We start from the raw sequence: 15105 nt of genomic DNA, 5'->3' as shown, positions 1-15105 counted from the left end.
ATGTAACAAATTGTGTAGTCTAATAATGTAGCTCGGCTAATAATGTAATGCTTTTAGTTTAATAATGTAGCTCGAATAATATTATCACAACCATACCATCCAATACTAAATTTTAGTACATGTGCCAATTCATATATGCAAATCTAAGCGATAGGGTAAATCATCAATCAATTAAACCACATCAATAATAAATAGGTAGAAAGGGACGTGATCAGATCAATAAGTGAAATTCTTTCAAAAATCAAAATAAATATCAGTCACGGGATCTTGTGATGTAACCGTTAGATGAATGCCACGTGTCATCTAATAATGTAGGATGTGTAATCTAATAATGTAGCTCGGCTAATAATATAGCACATTTTAGTCTAATAATGTAACAGATTGTGTAGTCTAGTAATGTAGCTTGGCTAATAATGTAATGCTTTTAGTTTAATAATGTAGCTCGGATATTATTATCACTACCATACCATCCAATCTAATGATCCAAAATTTGCTTTGATTTTTGACCGGATTTCACTTATCATAAAACGAAACGTACTGGGGCTTTCGAACATGAAAGTGACAGAGTCGCTGGCGTCGTCGGCCTTCAAAGTGATGATATCGTCATGTCCGGCGAACTTGAGCATTTTAGCCACGGTGCCGAGGTGCATCCCCATGGAGATGTTTCGGTCGCAGCGGTAGTGGTGGAATCCCTCCGAGCGGAGCAGCAGCGACACCAGCGCCAAGTGGCTGGAATCGAAAGCCTGCAGCGAGAAACCGGTGGGGGAGCAGTCGAACTTGGCATCGGTTACAAGCTCCTTGATCGATTCCACAACCTTCTTCAACACACTCCCCTGCACCAACCGTAGCTCCAACATCTTCGATGGAATTAAAAGAATTAACCTTGATTTTTATAGTAGTAAGCATGCACAGACTAAAATAATTTTAAAATATTAATTTTTAGAATACAAGTTAATTAAATAAAATTATAATCAATATCTTTATGTGAAAATTGTTAACAAAAATGTACTTTGACAATAAATATTATGAAACAATTAATTTCAAACTATAATATTCCAATATTAAATTATAGGAGATATCTTAATAAAGATCTTATTGAAGAAAATAATCTACAACTAATATTATCTACAAATATATATTGTAGATTTGAGATCAATAAGAGTGGCTCGATGCTAGGATATTTTCCATATATATTAATTTATCAGTTTTAAATATACGTGGAGTATAACTTTAAACCATAATTTGGCTGTCAATCTATCTATCTATACAATATATAGAGAGGGGAGTTTTGAGATATTTATGAAAATACTCTTTTAAAATAGATATTATTATTTAAATTAAAATATAAACATGAATGTTGAAGACAACGTGTTTTGGTTTAGAGTCAGTTAGTTTCCACGTGGATTAGTGGTATATTTAGTGGCATAATGTTGCATTTCATCAATTAGTTATTGCATAATGTTCTCTATAAATATATTAGTTATTGCATATTGTGCTCTATAAATATTTGTAATCCTTTGGCATTTAGCAGAGAAGAATAAAAAAGTATATTTCCATTTTCATTAGTTTATTAAGTTCATTTTCTTTAGTTTATCAAGTTTTCTAAATTTCCATAATTTAGTTATTTTGTTGGAGTTAGAATCCACTCGAAGGATTCAAGTTCGTAACAGATGGTCTTTTGTTATTCATGATTTACTTTGTACAATGGTCAGTTTCATTTTTTTTATAGGGAGTCATATATTTTTGGGTGTTTGAATGTACATATTTTCCCACTATGTACAAATAAAATAGATGAGCAAGGTGGCATCCTCCCGATCCAGTGATTGTTCTCCTGGCCACTGCGCTTCTGTTACGGATGTTTGCTTCCATCCCTTCGAGAGCATCCTTTCCCGTGGATCTGCTTATGTTAAATGCTGATAAGAAAATAACAACATATTTTTACCATGTTAGATGAAGTTCAATATGGGAAGAATCAATTAGTTACGTTATGAGATTTCTTAATTTTTTTATTTAAGTTATATGTTGTATTAATTTAAACTAATTAATATCTTATATCTTACTTGTAATTTTTGTTACATACTGTTGAAAGTAAAATGCGGAAAATAAAATACTTTGCAGAAATTAATAGACGGGAAGAACTTTAAAGACTACATTGTGAATGATTTTTTTTTTTAATTCTCTCCATGGCTACATCACCTTTAATAGGCTCTAAATGTAGCTATATATGAAAAATATATTCTAATTATACTAATATCTTTTTTATTTGAATTTCCATAATCTTTAATTGATTTCCTTCTTTATTCTTGCCATAACTTCCTTCCTTGCCTTCTTGTTCTCCAATTAGTTAATTTCCTTATTCCAACGCATACATTTTTTTTTTGTAATTAGACAAAAAAATAGCAAAAATGGGTACATCTTTTACATAAGAGGATATACGGTATGTGATTGTCCAAAAAGCACAAGGTTGGTAAAAAAATCTGTGATTTGGGAAATACTACCATCTTTGTTTGCTGGGATGAGACTTGTTGCTATTTAATGTGAGGCTCACTCAACTTGCAACTCACATTTCATATAGACATAGTCACATTCATTACCATAGCACTACTACACTTTGTGAACCAGTTTGTTTCCTCAGCCTACACAACATATTGTGGTTGCGATTCAACAAAGGAGAAGCAAGAAATTAAAAAAAAAAAATATTCACTTGGGATGTTTCCACTTAGCCACCTAATTTTGATGCAATCTATAATATAATCTTGGAAAATACTTGTTTCACAATCTATTTTTTTGGCACTAACACTCCCAAATTCAAGTTTAGTTCTCTCTCCCAATTCAAGCTCTCTCTCTTGCCCGCCCAAGGTAATCTCCTCTCGTTTATTACCTTATATGGCCTACACTTATTTCCAAGATCCAATTTTTATGATAATCACTTCTGGTTTTGAATTATAGAAAAGCTTAATTGTTACTTTTGTGTAAGGTTTTTTAGTCAATCTGTCTGCATTTTTTGAGGATAAATTTTTTGTGAGCAATATTAATTAATGATTATATTGGGCGATTAGGAATCTCTTTGAGAAATCATAAACCCTATTTATATATAAGGCAAGTCATAAATCTTATAAATAGGGCACCATAGGAGTGTCCAAATTCGAGGTAGTGTGAAATTGGTGTAGAGAATAATTTGACAGTCGAAATTTTCTAGAGTAATAAAAAAAAGAGAGGTGGTGTGAATTTCTTAGAGAGAAGTGGTGTGCAGTTTATACAGAAAGAAACAATTTCATATGAGTAGTGTTACAACTATAATTCATGGAAAAGTAAACTGTATGCTTTTACTTATTTTGGTGTGTAATCTATGGCATGCTTATCTGTTTAATCTCTGATTTTTTTTCATACTTGCTAGACTGTGTTAGTTTTTAGTAATCTAGGCGGCTTATGTGTAGTTTATTCTTTAGGTTTAAAGTTAGAATATGATCTCCAAAGGCTCAATTCATCGAAGAATGAAGCAAAATTTCTTCAAATACCTACCATTAGAGATCCTCACCGATATCCTATTGAGACTCCCTCTTGAAGATATTGCAACTTGCAAATGTGTTTGCAAACTATGGCTCAATCTCATTGAGAATGACTATTTTAACAAGTCCCATCTTTCTAAATCCTCCCCTTCCCTAGTGGTCTCGATACCGTCTACAAATTCAAATTGGTTCAGTGTTTTTAAATTGGAAGAGAAGCCCAAGCGCAAGCTGAATCCAATCACCAAGTTTGATTTCCCCCAAGCATCAACAATACAAGGTTCTTCCAATGGTTTGCTTCTTCTAAAAAATCCTTTTCGTGATCATCTTTATGTATGTAATCCTATCACCCGTGAATTTGTTGAGCTCCGCTGCCGTCTTACTCGCCCTCGAGAAGATTGTTATGGAATTGGAGTGAGCAGAATAAGTGGACAACATAAGATTGTCTATCTCAACCCTACCTACGACGGATGCCATGTATACACTCTTGAATCAGGATCTTCATGGAGACGCGTTGAAGGTGTTATCCCCTCGTTTGATTGTTGTCACAGCTCCGTTGCTGCATTTGTTAGTGGCAATCTCTACTGGTTTGTTTCAAAATTTCGGTTGCCCCCTTTCATTTGCTGCTTTGATCTTGAGACAGAATGTTTTAGCACCTTCTCTCCACCAATTGAATGTCTCAAGAGAAACAAAGTTAACCAGGGAATGTTGTGTACTTTAGGAGATTGTCTGTGTTTTTGTGATGACAAACCAGAAGTTAAAAGTGACTATTATCACGTGATCTGGTTGTTGAAGGAATATGATCAATTAGTTGAGAAAAGTTGGTGCAAGGTAAGTGTCAAAATCAGGCAAGGACCCGAATTATGTGTCCTCATCGATCATCCTCATTATGGTCAGGGTTTACACAAACGTCTTCTGCCTATCAATGTGTACCAGAATGGAGACATGTTGATGTTATGGAATGAGGAGCACTTTCTATACTACTCTAAAAAGAAGAAAAGTCTTACAAGAATTGGTTTGTTTGGTAAGATGGATGATGATTCTTTGAATATTAATTCCATTCTCCTCACTCCAACTTTTCTCTCACTCAAAAGACACTTTGGTATGAAGAATGTAAAATCATTTTAGTTTGTACTTTTTGTATCCTCATCACAGACTTGTAATTTACTTATGCGAACTGTTTTTATTTATCTAACTATTTTTAATTCATTGTTTAGTTAAATAAGCCGTTTTTCTTTATTTAGTGTATATAAGGGATGTAATGTGTTTATATATTTATTCTTCTGCATTCTCACTTTAGTTTATACATTTCTAATCTTTGTTGTAAATCTTTATTTACAATTAGAATGCCTTCATCAAAAACTTTCTATTGATATCAATTTTAAAATTATTTACACATCATTCTTTATTTCATGTTCCTTTCATTTATAATTCCGTTACTAGTTCAAAATTGCACGTGTTTTAGAAAATACAAAAGAATATGGGTGAAAAAAGTTGCAATGTAAATCTTACTTTTAGTGTTCAATTGTATCGTTATTTTCTTATGAACATTTACATATGACCTTTGAAATCCCAATATAATATTTAGCAAAAATAAAGAAAAAACAATGAAAAATTCAAATTATATGTAATCAAGATCATGAACATTTTTGTACATCTATAGATTGCAATCTATAGATTGTTGTAGATTGCTGTTTAACGTTTATACTATTGCTGTAACATCTCGGAATTTAGAACCCTAATTTTAGAGCCCTAAAATTTATTATTGATGACGTGGAGTCGAGAATGCTTTTATTTCCCGTGATGCTATGGCCGAGTTGAGTCTAGGGTTTGCGTTGAAAGTTTGAAAAGTCAAACTTATTGATTTTATGATGTGGCATGTGATTTATTAATTTATGAGATGAATTATTTGTTTAAGGGTGAGTGAGAATATTAGAGAAAATTTCCATAAATACTAGCCACCCAATTCTTGTGATTTTCGAACCCCCTTGATTTTAGAGGAATAATTCTATTTTTTCGGATTTAATTTAATTCTTGGGATATTTATCCAAATTAAATCCAAGACCCAATTATTCCTTATTTTAAAGAGGAAAAATCGAGCCCCCTTGTTGCCTTGGTGATTTTCGAAAATCACCTATTGTGGGAAGGAAGGAATTTATTTTATTTTAGTTAATCCCTTATTTGATTTCCTTCCATACCTAGAATTTAATTATTCTACCAAATCTTTCCATACTTCAAGAGATCTTGCCTTATCTTATTTTAGTTAATATTCAAAATCCATGCCTTATTTAAAAAGGCATAGGGACGCCTATTTCCATCCCAAGTTGGGAGAATTCTTATTTTTATTTTGCTCCGTGATATTTTATTCTACTCCGTAAAATATACCAAAACCAAATCTTGGCTAATTAAGTAGCCTAATTTTCGAAAATCATGAGATTTTGCCCTAGAGTCTATTTTTGTTAATTCTTCTTCCCTACTTCACAATATTTATTTATTTAATTGTGGAGAATAACATCTTACCAAATATTCTAAAGATCTCATTGGACTCTATAAATAAGAGCCATAACCCCTAACCCTAGCCCCCATATTTTTGCCCCCTACCCCATAATTTCCGCCCCCTCTCATCTTCCATTCTCCCTCAATTTTCTTCTACTATACTCCAATATTTTTGTCATCCTTTGAGAAGAATTAGAGTTTGAACGCCAAGATTCTTGAAGAACCAAGTCTCTACTTTGTTTCTACCGATCGTTTTTCTCTAAAAAGGTATTTTGTTTATGAGTTCTTCTTCTTCTTCTTCTTCTTCTTCTTCTTCTTCTTCTTCTTCTTCTTCTTCTTCTTCTTCTTCTTCTTCTTCTTCTTCTTCTTCTTCTTCTAACCGATTAATCGGTCTTCTTGAACCCTCATGCATCTTGGTTGAGTGAAAGTGGGATAAAAGGGATGTGGGAATATGTTCATGTGCGTGTGTGTGTGTGTGTGTGTGTCGTGTATGTGTGTGTGTTGTTGTGTTGTGTAGTGTGTGTTTGATGGCTAAATATTCTTGTGTGATAAACATGATCTTGATTAATTAGTAATGATAAGATAAATCGATGGGAAAAGGGAAAAAGTATTGAGACATGCATGAGTAAGAGTAGTATTGAACCTAATTTGTGATATGTGCCTATGTGATTAAAAGGTGAAACTTTGGTTGCGAAGCCGGATAACGGAAAAGCGAAACTACTTGAAAACTAAGCAGTCGAGGTGGACTTTACTCTTAAAACTCTCTTTTATTTTGTCAAAAGTATTGTTTGGTGCTATAAGGGTGGTTTAACTGTTATGCCATGCCTATGTATGTTTAATTGTGATATTGCGCGCCTGATGCCTAGTTTGTGAGTTCGCTCCATTGGGCTATATGGTTATGGATGTGATTATACGAATTCGGGTCTGAGTATGGGCCGTAAGCCCTACCAGGCTGTGTACACGAGGGGATCGGGAGCCGTCCTTGCTAGTCGGCCGATCTCGTGGGCGAAAAGTGTGGCCACACTTTCGTCGCACCATGGAATGATTGTGATTGCTGATTTTGTTGAGGAAAATGGGGAGTTATTTTGACTGGCCAGTCTATGGAAAATATATTTTGTGATACTCGTAATATTCTCTTATAACTGCTTAAAACTCGAGTTCACTTGGTAAGGGTGGCATAACTTATAAAATGTTTTGGCAATGAGCTCACTGAGTATTTCAAAATACTCAGCCCTGCATGTGTTTTCCTTATGTGCAGGTTGAACGATGGCGAGTGGTGGCGGGTGTTGAGCTTGTTAATTAATTAAGATGGTGGTTATGAACTTCAAGCATAGTTGTGTCTTCATACATAGCTATTCTTTCTCTTGGTCGTCTTTGATAAGGCTCGTTTCATGCATCGGTTTAGGGTTAAAATTCTGTGCATTTGGGGCACTAATGTGCGTTATTGAGTTCAGGTGCGTAGTAAATCTACCAGGCCTAGGAGTTGCTGTTACCTGACCTGGCAGATGCAAAAGAGATGGATTGAAGCAAAAATCAGAAGTCGTCGCTCGGACCTGGGAGAATCAAAAGTGGGCGACAGGAGCAGAATGGAGGAAGAGCAGATCATTTTAAAAGAGTCTTACTCAAGGGCAAGAGCGTAAATTCACCAAGGGATACCCTAGGGATCAGAACCTCACCTATATAAAGAGCTCAACCTTGAAGAGCAAGGCATGCATGAACAGCCACTTTTCAATGCTTTTCCTAGCTCTAGTTCCACATTTAATCTTTTCCATCTCGTCTACTGCACACTTGGATATGGAAAGCTCTGGCCACCGTGGTTCTCATCGTCGCCGTTGTCATTTTGCTGTGTAACACCGCCTCGTGGAGGCGAAGAAACAATTTCATTTGCTTTCGTTTAGTACTTTGTTGGTTTTTAAGTTTCGCAACTCTTGTTTTCACTTAGATCTGCTGGATTCAGACTTATTAGCAGTTATTATGGAAGTTCATGTTTGCTTTTGGTTGGATATCTCTAAGCTTGTGTTAATCTTTCATGTTTAGCTTTCGTTTTTTGGTTTGTTGTTGGATTTTCGGAATTAAAGTCTATTGTTTGTTGATGGAGGTTGAGGATTTGTGTTTGGAGATGTTCGGAGCTGTTGAGATTTAGCGCATCTGAGTTGGAGTTTCGCATATTGATGTTTGCTGTTTACGATCTGTGCATGATTATGGCTATTTGCTTTCTGTTTATGCATCCTTTAGGTCCAGTAGTGTAGATCTGTTAGTTTAGGCTTTAAATTCTTGTTTTACACTTGAATCGGAAGTTTGCTCTGTTTTCATGATGCTTATTACTCTGTTTTTTTTCCTCTGCTATCCTCATTTGATTTCCAAAGAAGATGAAGTTGTTGGTAGTTAGAAACAGATCTGCTTTATGTCAGCTACTTTCTGCATGTACTTCACTTTTTCTGCATTTCCTCCAGATCATGTCAGTACAGTCTGAATTGTCCTTTTACTTTTCTGCATGTTTTTCCAGTACCTGGTAGTTTAAGGAAATTTGCTTTGCTTTTCGCTTTATGCTTGTTTACCCAAATTTGGAAAGTCTTTCTAGTTAAGTTTCTTCCAGTCATGCATGCTCTGTACGTTTCAATTCTGTTAGACCCAGTAGGTTAAGTTCTCAACCCACAAAAATTGCGTGGCAGCAACCAACCCTTCATTTCCAAAATGTCCGCAAATGCAGTTTCGTAGCACTTTCGTCCTCGTGGGATCGATCATTTACTTCCCTGTACTAGTTGTAGTATAGTGGGTTGAGGTTTTGAGAAGAATAGAGTGCACCCAACGACCCCTTTCTGATAGTCTCAAGATCGTCTAGGTTTTGAGAAGAATAGAGTGCACCCAACGATCCCTTGGACCTGTTAGATCGAGTGACATCACACCGCACCTGCACTGCTCGCTATCACCTTTAGTACTTCTCAGTCTTCCGCTGAATTTTGATACATTTTAGGATTTGTTTTTGGGATATTTGCATCTTGACTTCGATTTGAGGCCTTAGCCCTTTTCATGTGGTTTTTATCTTGGATATTATGTCGTACTCTTGAGACTTTGATCGTTATTTAAGATACCCCTTGCTCTTTCTCATTTAAGCTTTTAGGTTAAGTTATTGCTTTAAATACTCTGATAGTTCTTTCAAATCTTTTGGTCAACACTCTTTAAATGAAACCCTAGGAGGGCGGGCTGTTACAGATGGTATCAGAGCCGTTTGGGTAGCAGCCGCCGCATTTATTGTACCTAGGAGGGCGGGCTGTTACAGTTGGTATCAGAGCCTCAGTTTCTTTCCGCTCTGAACCCAAGAGTCTTTTCGAAAATCTAAGTTGTCCTTGTAATCTTTTGTTAATGAACTAAATACGAAAGGCTCAACACCGCAACTCGTCTCGTTCAACCACGAAGAAAGAGGTACAAAATATTGCCATGTTTGAAACTTTATGATCTTGGAAATTTTGGTGGAAGGTGTTATACTTTTCTTTTGTGGAAAGCATGCCTTAAGTGTTGAGAATATTGTTGTGCTTGTGAAGCGATGCTTCTTAAATGATGATCCCTAGGGGTTTGGAAATAATATACTCGTGAAGCGATGCTTCTTAAATGATGATTCCTAGGAGTGTGGAGATATTATGAATGTAAAGCGATGCTTCTTGAATGGTGATTTGTTGAGTGTTGTATGAGAACTTGTGAAAATTTTTGAAATGCGAATGTGATTGCGTGAAATTATGTTGAACTGTTGCGATGCTTAGACTTGGACTTTTGGAACCTAGCATGACTTAGCTATACGATCACAACGCTTGTATCAACAATAGAAACGTGGAATGACTAGTAGAAGGCCGTTAGTGTATGTGGGGATTCGACGAAACGCGAATGGAAAACGCACGAATAGTTATCTTAAGAACTAGAACCTTGGACGCGACGCTTTGAACCATCACCTTTTGACTTTTATACACTTTCGCAGCACCATTTGAGATCACACACTTTCCATTCTTTTCCACCTTTTTGTGACAGTGCTGACTTGTTCCTTTTCCTCCTTTTGTAGATGGTTCAACCCTATCACGCTCTTATACGTCACCGCTACGCCAAGAATAGAAACTTTCCGGTAGAATGCTATAGAGAGCTGGAGTGGGATGGAAACCAGTTCCTCTTGAACTTCGTCACCGATTTCTACGGTCATTGGCTGGACGCTTACGCGTACGGAACTACCCATCACGAGGGAATCATGCGACTTATTCATATACTATCTTCCCCTTGGAGCGAGTGGACCGCTCAAACCTCAGTATCCTACACTTGGTTTAGCCCGCCCAAATACACGCCTCGAGGAGACTTCATCGGCCTAATAGGAGTCTTACTTCCGGCCATGTCTACTGCCGTTGACGGACCTCCACTCCATCCGCCAACGCAAAGGTACTCACCAGGAGCAGCACGTCAGATGAAGTACCGCGACGATGAGGAGCCGCACGTTGCCCGCGTTCCCCGTAGAAGGACCCTTAGGATGCGCGTTTCGGCCCCTCGAAGGATCATAAGAGAGGCTGAAGAGATGCTTACCTCGATTCCTTCGCCCCTAAGCGACGAGAAGAAAGACGAGGAGATGTGATCGTTCGAGAAGGGAGAGAGTTCGAACGCGGAGAGTGTCGGAGAGTCGGAAGAACCCGAAGAGGATGAGGGCGGAGATGTCTAGTGCTCGAATAGAAATTTTGTTTTTCTTTTCCCCATGTTTTGAATTCTGAACTTCTATTTACGTTATTATTATTTTCTCCGCGATAGTATCCCCCCTTTTTCATTCATTGTACCAAGACCTTTTGAGACCACTTTTGAGATTTAATGGGGAATTCATACCTTTCATTCTATTATCTGGCGATGAAGCCGTCTTCACTCTTTTCTATCCCTATTGCGTGAATATACTTGCTCGTTCTATTTTTCTCCCAAGAGTTTTCCACTTTATGGTGCAACCATACTATGTTCTCCCTTGCACAACTGTTTTCTTTACAACTGCTATCGTGTGGTCCTTCCTTGGACCCTACTTGTGAATGAGTTAAAAAATTCTTTTCCTTTCTTTTCTCTCAAAGTACCCCATCGCTACTTTTGAGTTTGAATAAGTACGCTAACAACTCGAGTGAAAATGAATCAGAATGCCGCCTAGACGCAACGTGAGGAACGAGGGACCTACCTCCCAGGCTTCGGTAGAAGAAAGTGTGACGCAACCAAGGCCGCCGTCACCACCACCACCTCCACAAGTAGATAGGGAAGTCGTGAAACTATTCCTTGACCAAAAACCTCCTATCTTCAACGGGATGGGCGAACCAGCAAAAGCTGAAACCTGGATACGTGCCTTAGAGCGCATCTTCAAGACATTAGTGTGCAACGATGCCAAAAAAGATGATCTGCGTGACGCATCAGCTGACCGAATCCGCCGACTTTTGGTGGAATACCAAGCTAAAGACCATGCCCCAGGATAGCATAGAGCTGTGTAAGAAATTCATCCGAAAATGTAATTTCTGTAAGTCAAAGGACTAGTTTGCAATTTCGGAAACCTTTTGAAAAACAGTTAATTTCGGTTATGAAATTAACAGACGCACTTGTTCATCTTGTTAAAACACGATTTTTCATCTTGTTAAATATGATCGATTCTTGTTTGGTTCTGATATTCTTTTCTCAGATATCAACATAAGATTGTTCTGTTTTCTCTTAATTGTATTTGATCAAATATTTTGGTAGAATCGCCGAAATTGATTTGATCTGAAACTGATTTCATCACGACTTTCAGATTATCTGTTCCGTTTTGTTCAGTATTTTGAATTTCCCCAACAAATAGGAGCCCCGTTTTTTTATTTTAGTTCGTCCGTGAATAGGAGTCCTGGTTCACTTTTACCATAAATGGTGATAGGATCTCACCTTCCACTAACTCATTCCACTCACATTTTATTTAGAACTAATATATACAAGTGAGACCCTTATTCCAATATTTTTATTCCACCCACTTTTTTTAACATTTCCTAAAACCCGTGTTGTCCATAAATGAGACTTCTAATGGTGGACGTTGAGAGTATATTGTTTTAGTAATAGTTGTGCTACCTTCCTTTAAAATAAATACTCCCTCCGTTTCTTCATAGTTAAGTCATTTTACCATTTCGGGAAGTTTCTTCATAGTTGAGTCGTTTCCTTATATGGTAACTTTTTCCTCTTTCTTACTATTTTACTCTCTCTTACTTTATTCTCTCTACTTTATTCACTTTATACTTTATTATCTCTATCTTTTCATCTCTCTTACTTTTTTATCTATTTATTTAACACACTTAACATTCATTTCTAAAACTCCGTGCCAAAAAGTTCTGCCTCAACTATGAAGAAACGGAGAGAGTACTAAATACTCCCTCCGTCCCAATAAATATGAAACATTTTGTTTCCGGCACAAGATTTTATGCAAGTGTTGTTTTGTGAGTTAATGAAAAGAGAGTAAAGTAAGAGAGAGGGAAAAGTAGAGAGTGTGATGTTTCCATTTTAGGAAACGTTCCATTTTTAGTGGGACAACCCAAAAAGGAAAACATTGCATTTCTAATGGGACAGAGGGAGTAAAATTCAATGAAAGAGATGAAATTATATTCAATTACTAATGGTCCTTTTAAATCTTGTTTAGCTCAGCTGGAGTAGAGAGAAATTAGGGGAGAGTTTATGTTGCATTGTAAACTGAATTTTATATATTTATACATATAAATAATACATCTGCAAATTCCTAATATTCCAACGTATATGGCAGGAAATGAAGAAAGTTGGGCTACAGATTCAAAGCAAATGCTTCCATATTATTATTGCATGATAACAGTGGAAGTAGCATTATTGAGATTATTAGTAATGCTTGAATTTTTGTTGTCATCTACTTTTTCTAGAAATAACTTCCATTAGTCGTGTATTTGTGATTTTTTTCATAATCAGATGAAACGTGGACTGAATTACCACTATTAGTCAGAGTAGTTATTTATTTTTATGGTGTAGTGATATTTATAAGTATAAGTAATAATATTATTCGACACAACGTCAAGTAAATATATAATAATTCATTGTTAAGTTGCATCCTTTAATTTTGAAATATGTCATGAAAGATCGTTATGGGATCAAAATCCTTAATTGAAAGTATATGGTTTTCAATTGAGGAAGTCTAGTTGAAATTGATGTATTCATTAATTAACTAACTATTATATCCATTAATTAACGTTAATTGCATAAATATTGAGATATGGCTATCAAGTAAAATTGTGTAACACTACATGTTCATAGTTAATTAAATTATATTATCTCATCCCGTGATTAGGAGTTCCGTTATACCATTTCGATCCGTCTGTGAATAAGAATCTCACTTCAATTTATAATAAAAAATCGAGTAGAACCTTATTGCACTAACTCATTTCTTTCACATTTTAGTTTAAATAATATTCATTCTATTTCTAAAAAATATGAACTATTTCTTTTTTAGTTCATTTTTGAAAAATATATAAATTTTTTAATTTTGAAAATCCAACTATATTATTAATAATTAATAATGTGGGCTCATTCTCCACTAACTATACTTTCATTACTCTCTCTCTTCATCTCTCATACTTTATCCATCGTGCAACAAAATTTATGTTCAACCAAAAATTTATACTCCCTCTGTCCGCGAATAAGAGTCCCGATTCACTTTTACCATGAATAGTAATATAGTCCCACATTCCACTAACTCATTCCACTCACATTTCATTTAAAACTAATATATACAAATGGAACTCATATTCCACTAACTTTTTTCTACCCATTTTTTTCTAAATATTTCTTAAAACTCGTGACACCCATAAATAAGACTCCTAATGACGGACAGAGAAAATAATATTTTTAAAGATAAAGGCGACTATTATTCTATTAACTTTCACAAGATACCAGTATTCCTCAATTATGCCGTATGGATTGGTGATTTTGAATGATGAATGGGATTTATACTTCATAGTGACAAAAGAAAATTTATGCGACAAGAAATTTCTGCGCGGAGTTAAAATTGTGATGGATGTGTTTGTGGGCTTCACTCATTCAATAATCGCCATTGACTCATTGACTTCAATATAAATAATTAATAAAAAATAATCATGGACTTAGTCTTTTCCATGTGAATAATTCTTGCCAAATCAAATCTCCTTCACATATAGTTGAGTACAGCTGGCTGCTGTTGCAAAATCAGTTTTGTTTGTCTATTTTCGCCCAAAATGATAGATATTCATAAAATTCCATATTTAATAGTATAATTAACTCAAATAAAAACAACTTTCTTAAATTTCTTTCTGAAAAGAAACGTTTCAAATAATGTGAGACAGAGAGAACAATAATATTTGCTAGAGATGAGAAATACTAAACTAAGTGAAGCGGGCGAGAGCATAGAGTTAATATGTTAATAGCATATTACTCCATCCATCCACAAAATATGTTCAACATTCGGATTTTAAGAATAAATTAATATAGTAGGGGAGAGAAAGAGAAAAAAAAGTAGATAAAGTAATTAAGAGAGACAAAGAAAAAGTGAGTAAAGAATGAAAAATAAGAAAATGCGGCTAAAGATGAAGATAAAACTTTTCATTTTTAAAAATTAGACTATTTTTTATGGACATCCCAAAATAACAAAATGAGAATATTTTTTTATGGACGAAAACAGTATTTTTTCATGGACTACAAAAGCAATAACACATAAATGGACTGGAGGTCGGACCTATTCAAGTTGCTTAGTAGAGTATACTACAAAGAATATGGTAAGAGGGAGTCAAACTCAGACCAATTTAGTGCAAGATGTAACATCCGTTGGTAAATACGAGTCGAACTCGGACCGGTTCAGTACAAGTGATCTATAAATTAACACATCTCCTTTTAGTGCAAGATGTGACATCCGTCCATTACACTTACACCACTTGGTAACCGGTTCTGTACAAGTAATTTACTATAAATTAACACATCTCCTTTTAAATTGTGTTTAGATTTACTCATTATTTTGAACTTATAAAAGTCTCTGAAACAGAGGATCTATTTTGTGCATGCTTCTATTTCAAGAAATTTGCCATTCTCATCTCTCCAAGCTGCA

At 35.4% G+C, this 15105-nt stretch overlaps 2 protein-coding genes across 2 annotated transcripts in view; one reads left to right on the top strand and one right to left on the bottom strand.

Moving 5' to 3' along the window:
* The window catches only part of LOC125186046 (DNA sliding clamp PCNA-like), a 30318-nt gene extending 29461 nt beyond the window's left edge, over window positions 1–857 (bottom strand). Inside the window, exon 1 of the mRNA XM_089059733.1 lies at window positions 539–857. Coding sequence (XP_088915859.1) covers window positions 539–857 — 319 coding nt within the window. The remainder of the gene's footprint in view (window positions 1–538) is intronic.
* A 2607-nt stretch (window positions 858–3464) lies between these two features.
* On the top strand, window positions 3465–4634 carry LOC125186753 (F-box protein At5g49610-like). Its single transcript, XM_089058243.1, has one exon. The coding sequence runs from the start codon at window positions 3465–3467 to the stop codon at window positions 4632–4634; it is 1170 nt and encodes a 389-aa protein (XP_088914369.1).
* Window positions 4635–15105: the final 10471 nt, after the last annotated feature.

This window comes from Salvia hispanica, chromosome 5 (assembly GCF_029641045.1).
Source record: "Salvia hispanica isolate PSC_SH4W2 chromosome 5, Shi_PSC_v1, whole genome shotgun sequence".
In the NCBI taxonomy this organism is placed as follows: Eukaryota; Viridiplantae; Streptophyta; class Magnoliopsida; order Lamiales; family Lamiaceae; genus Salvia; species Salvia hispanica.
Note: the sequence above shows the minus strand (reverse complement) of the source record. Positions and strands in the feature narration are given on the sequence as shown.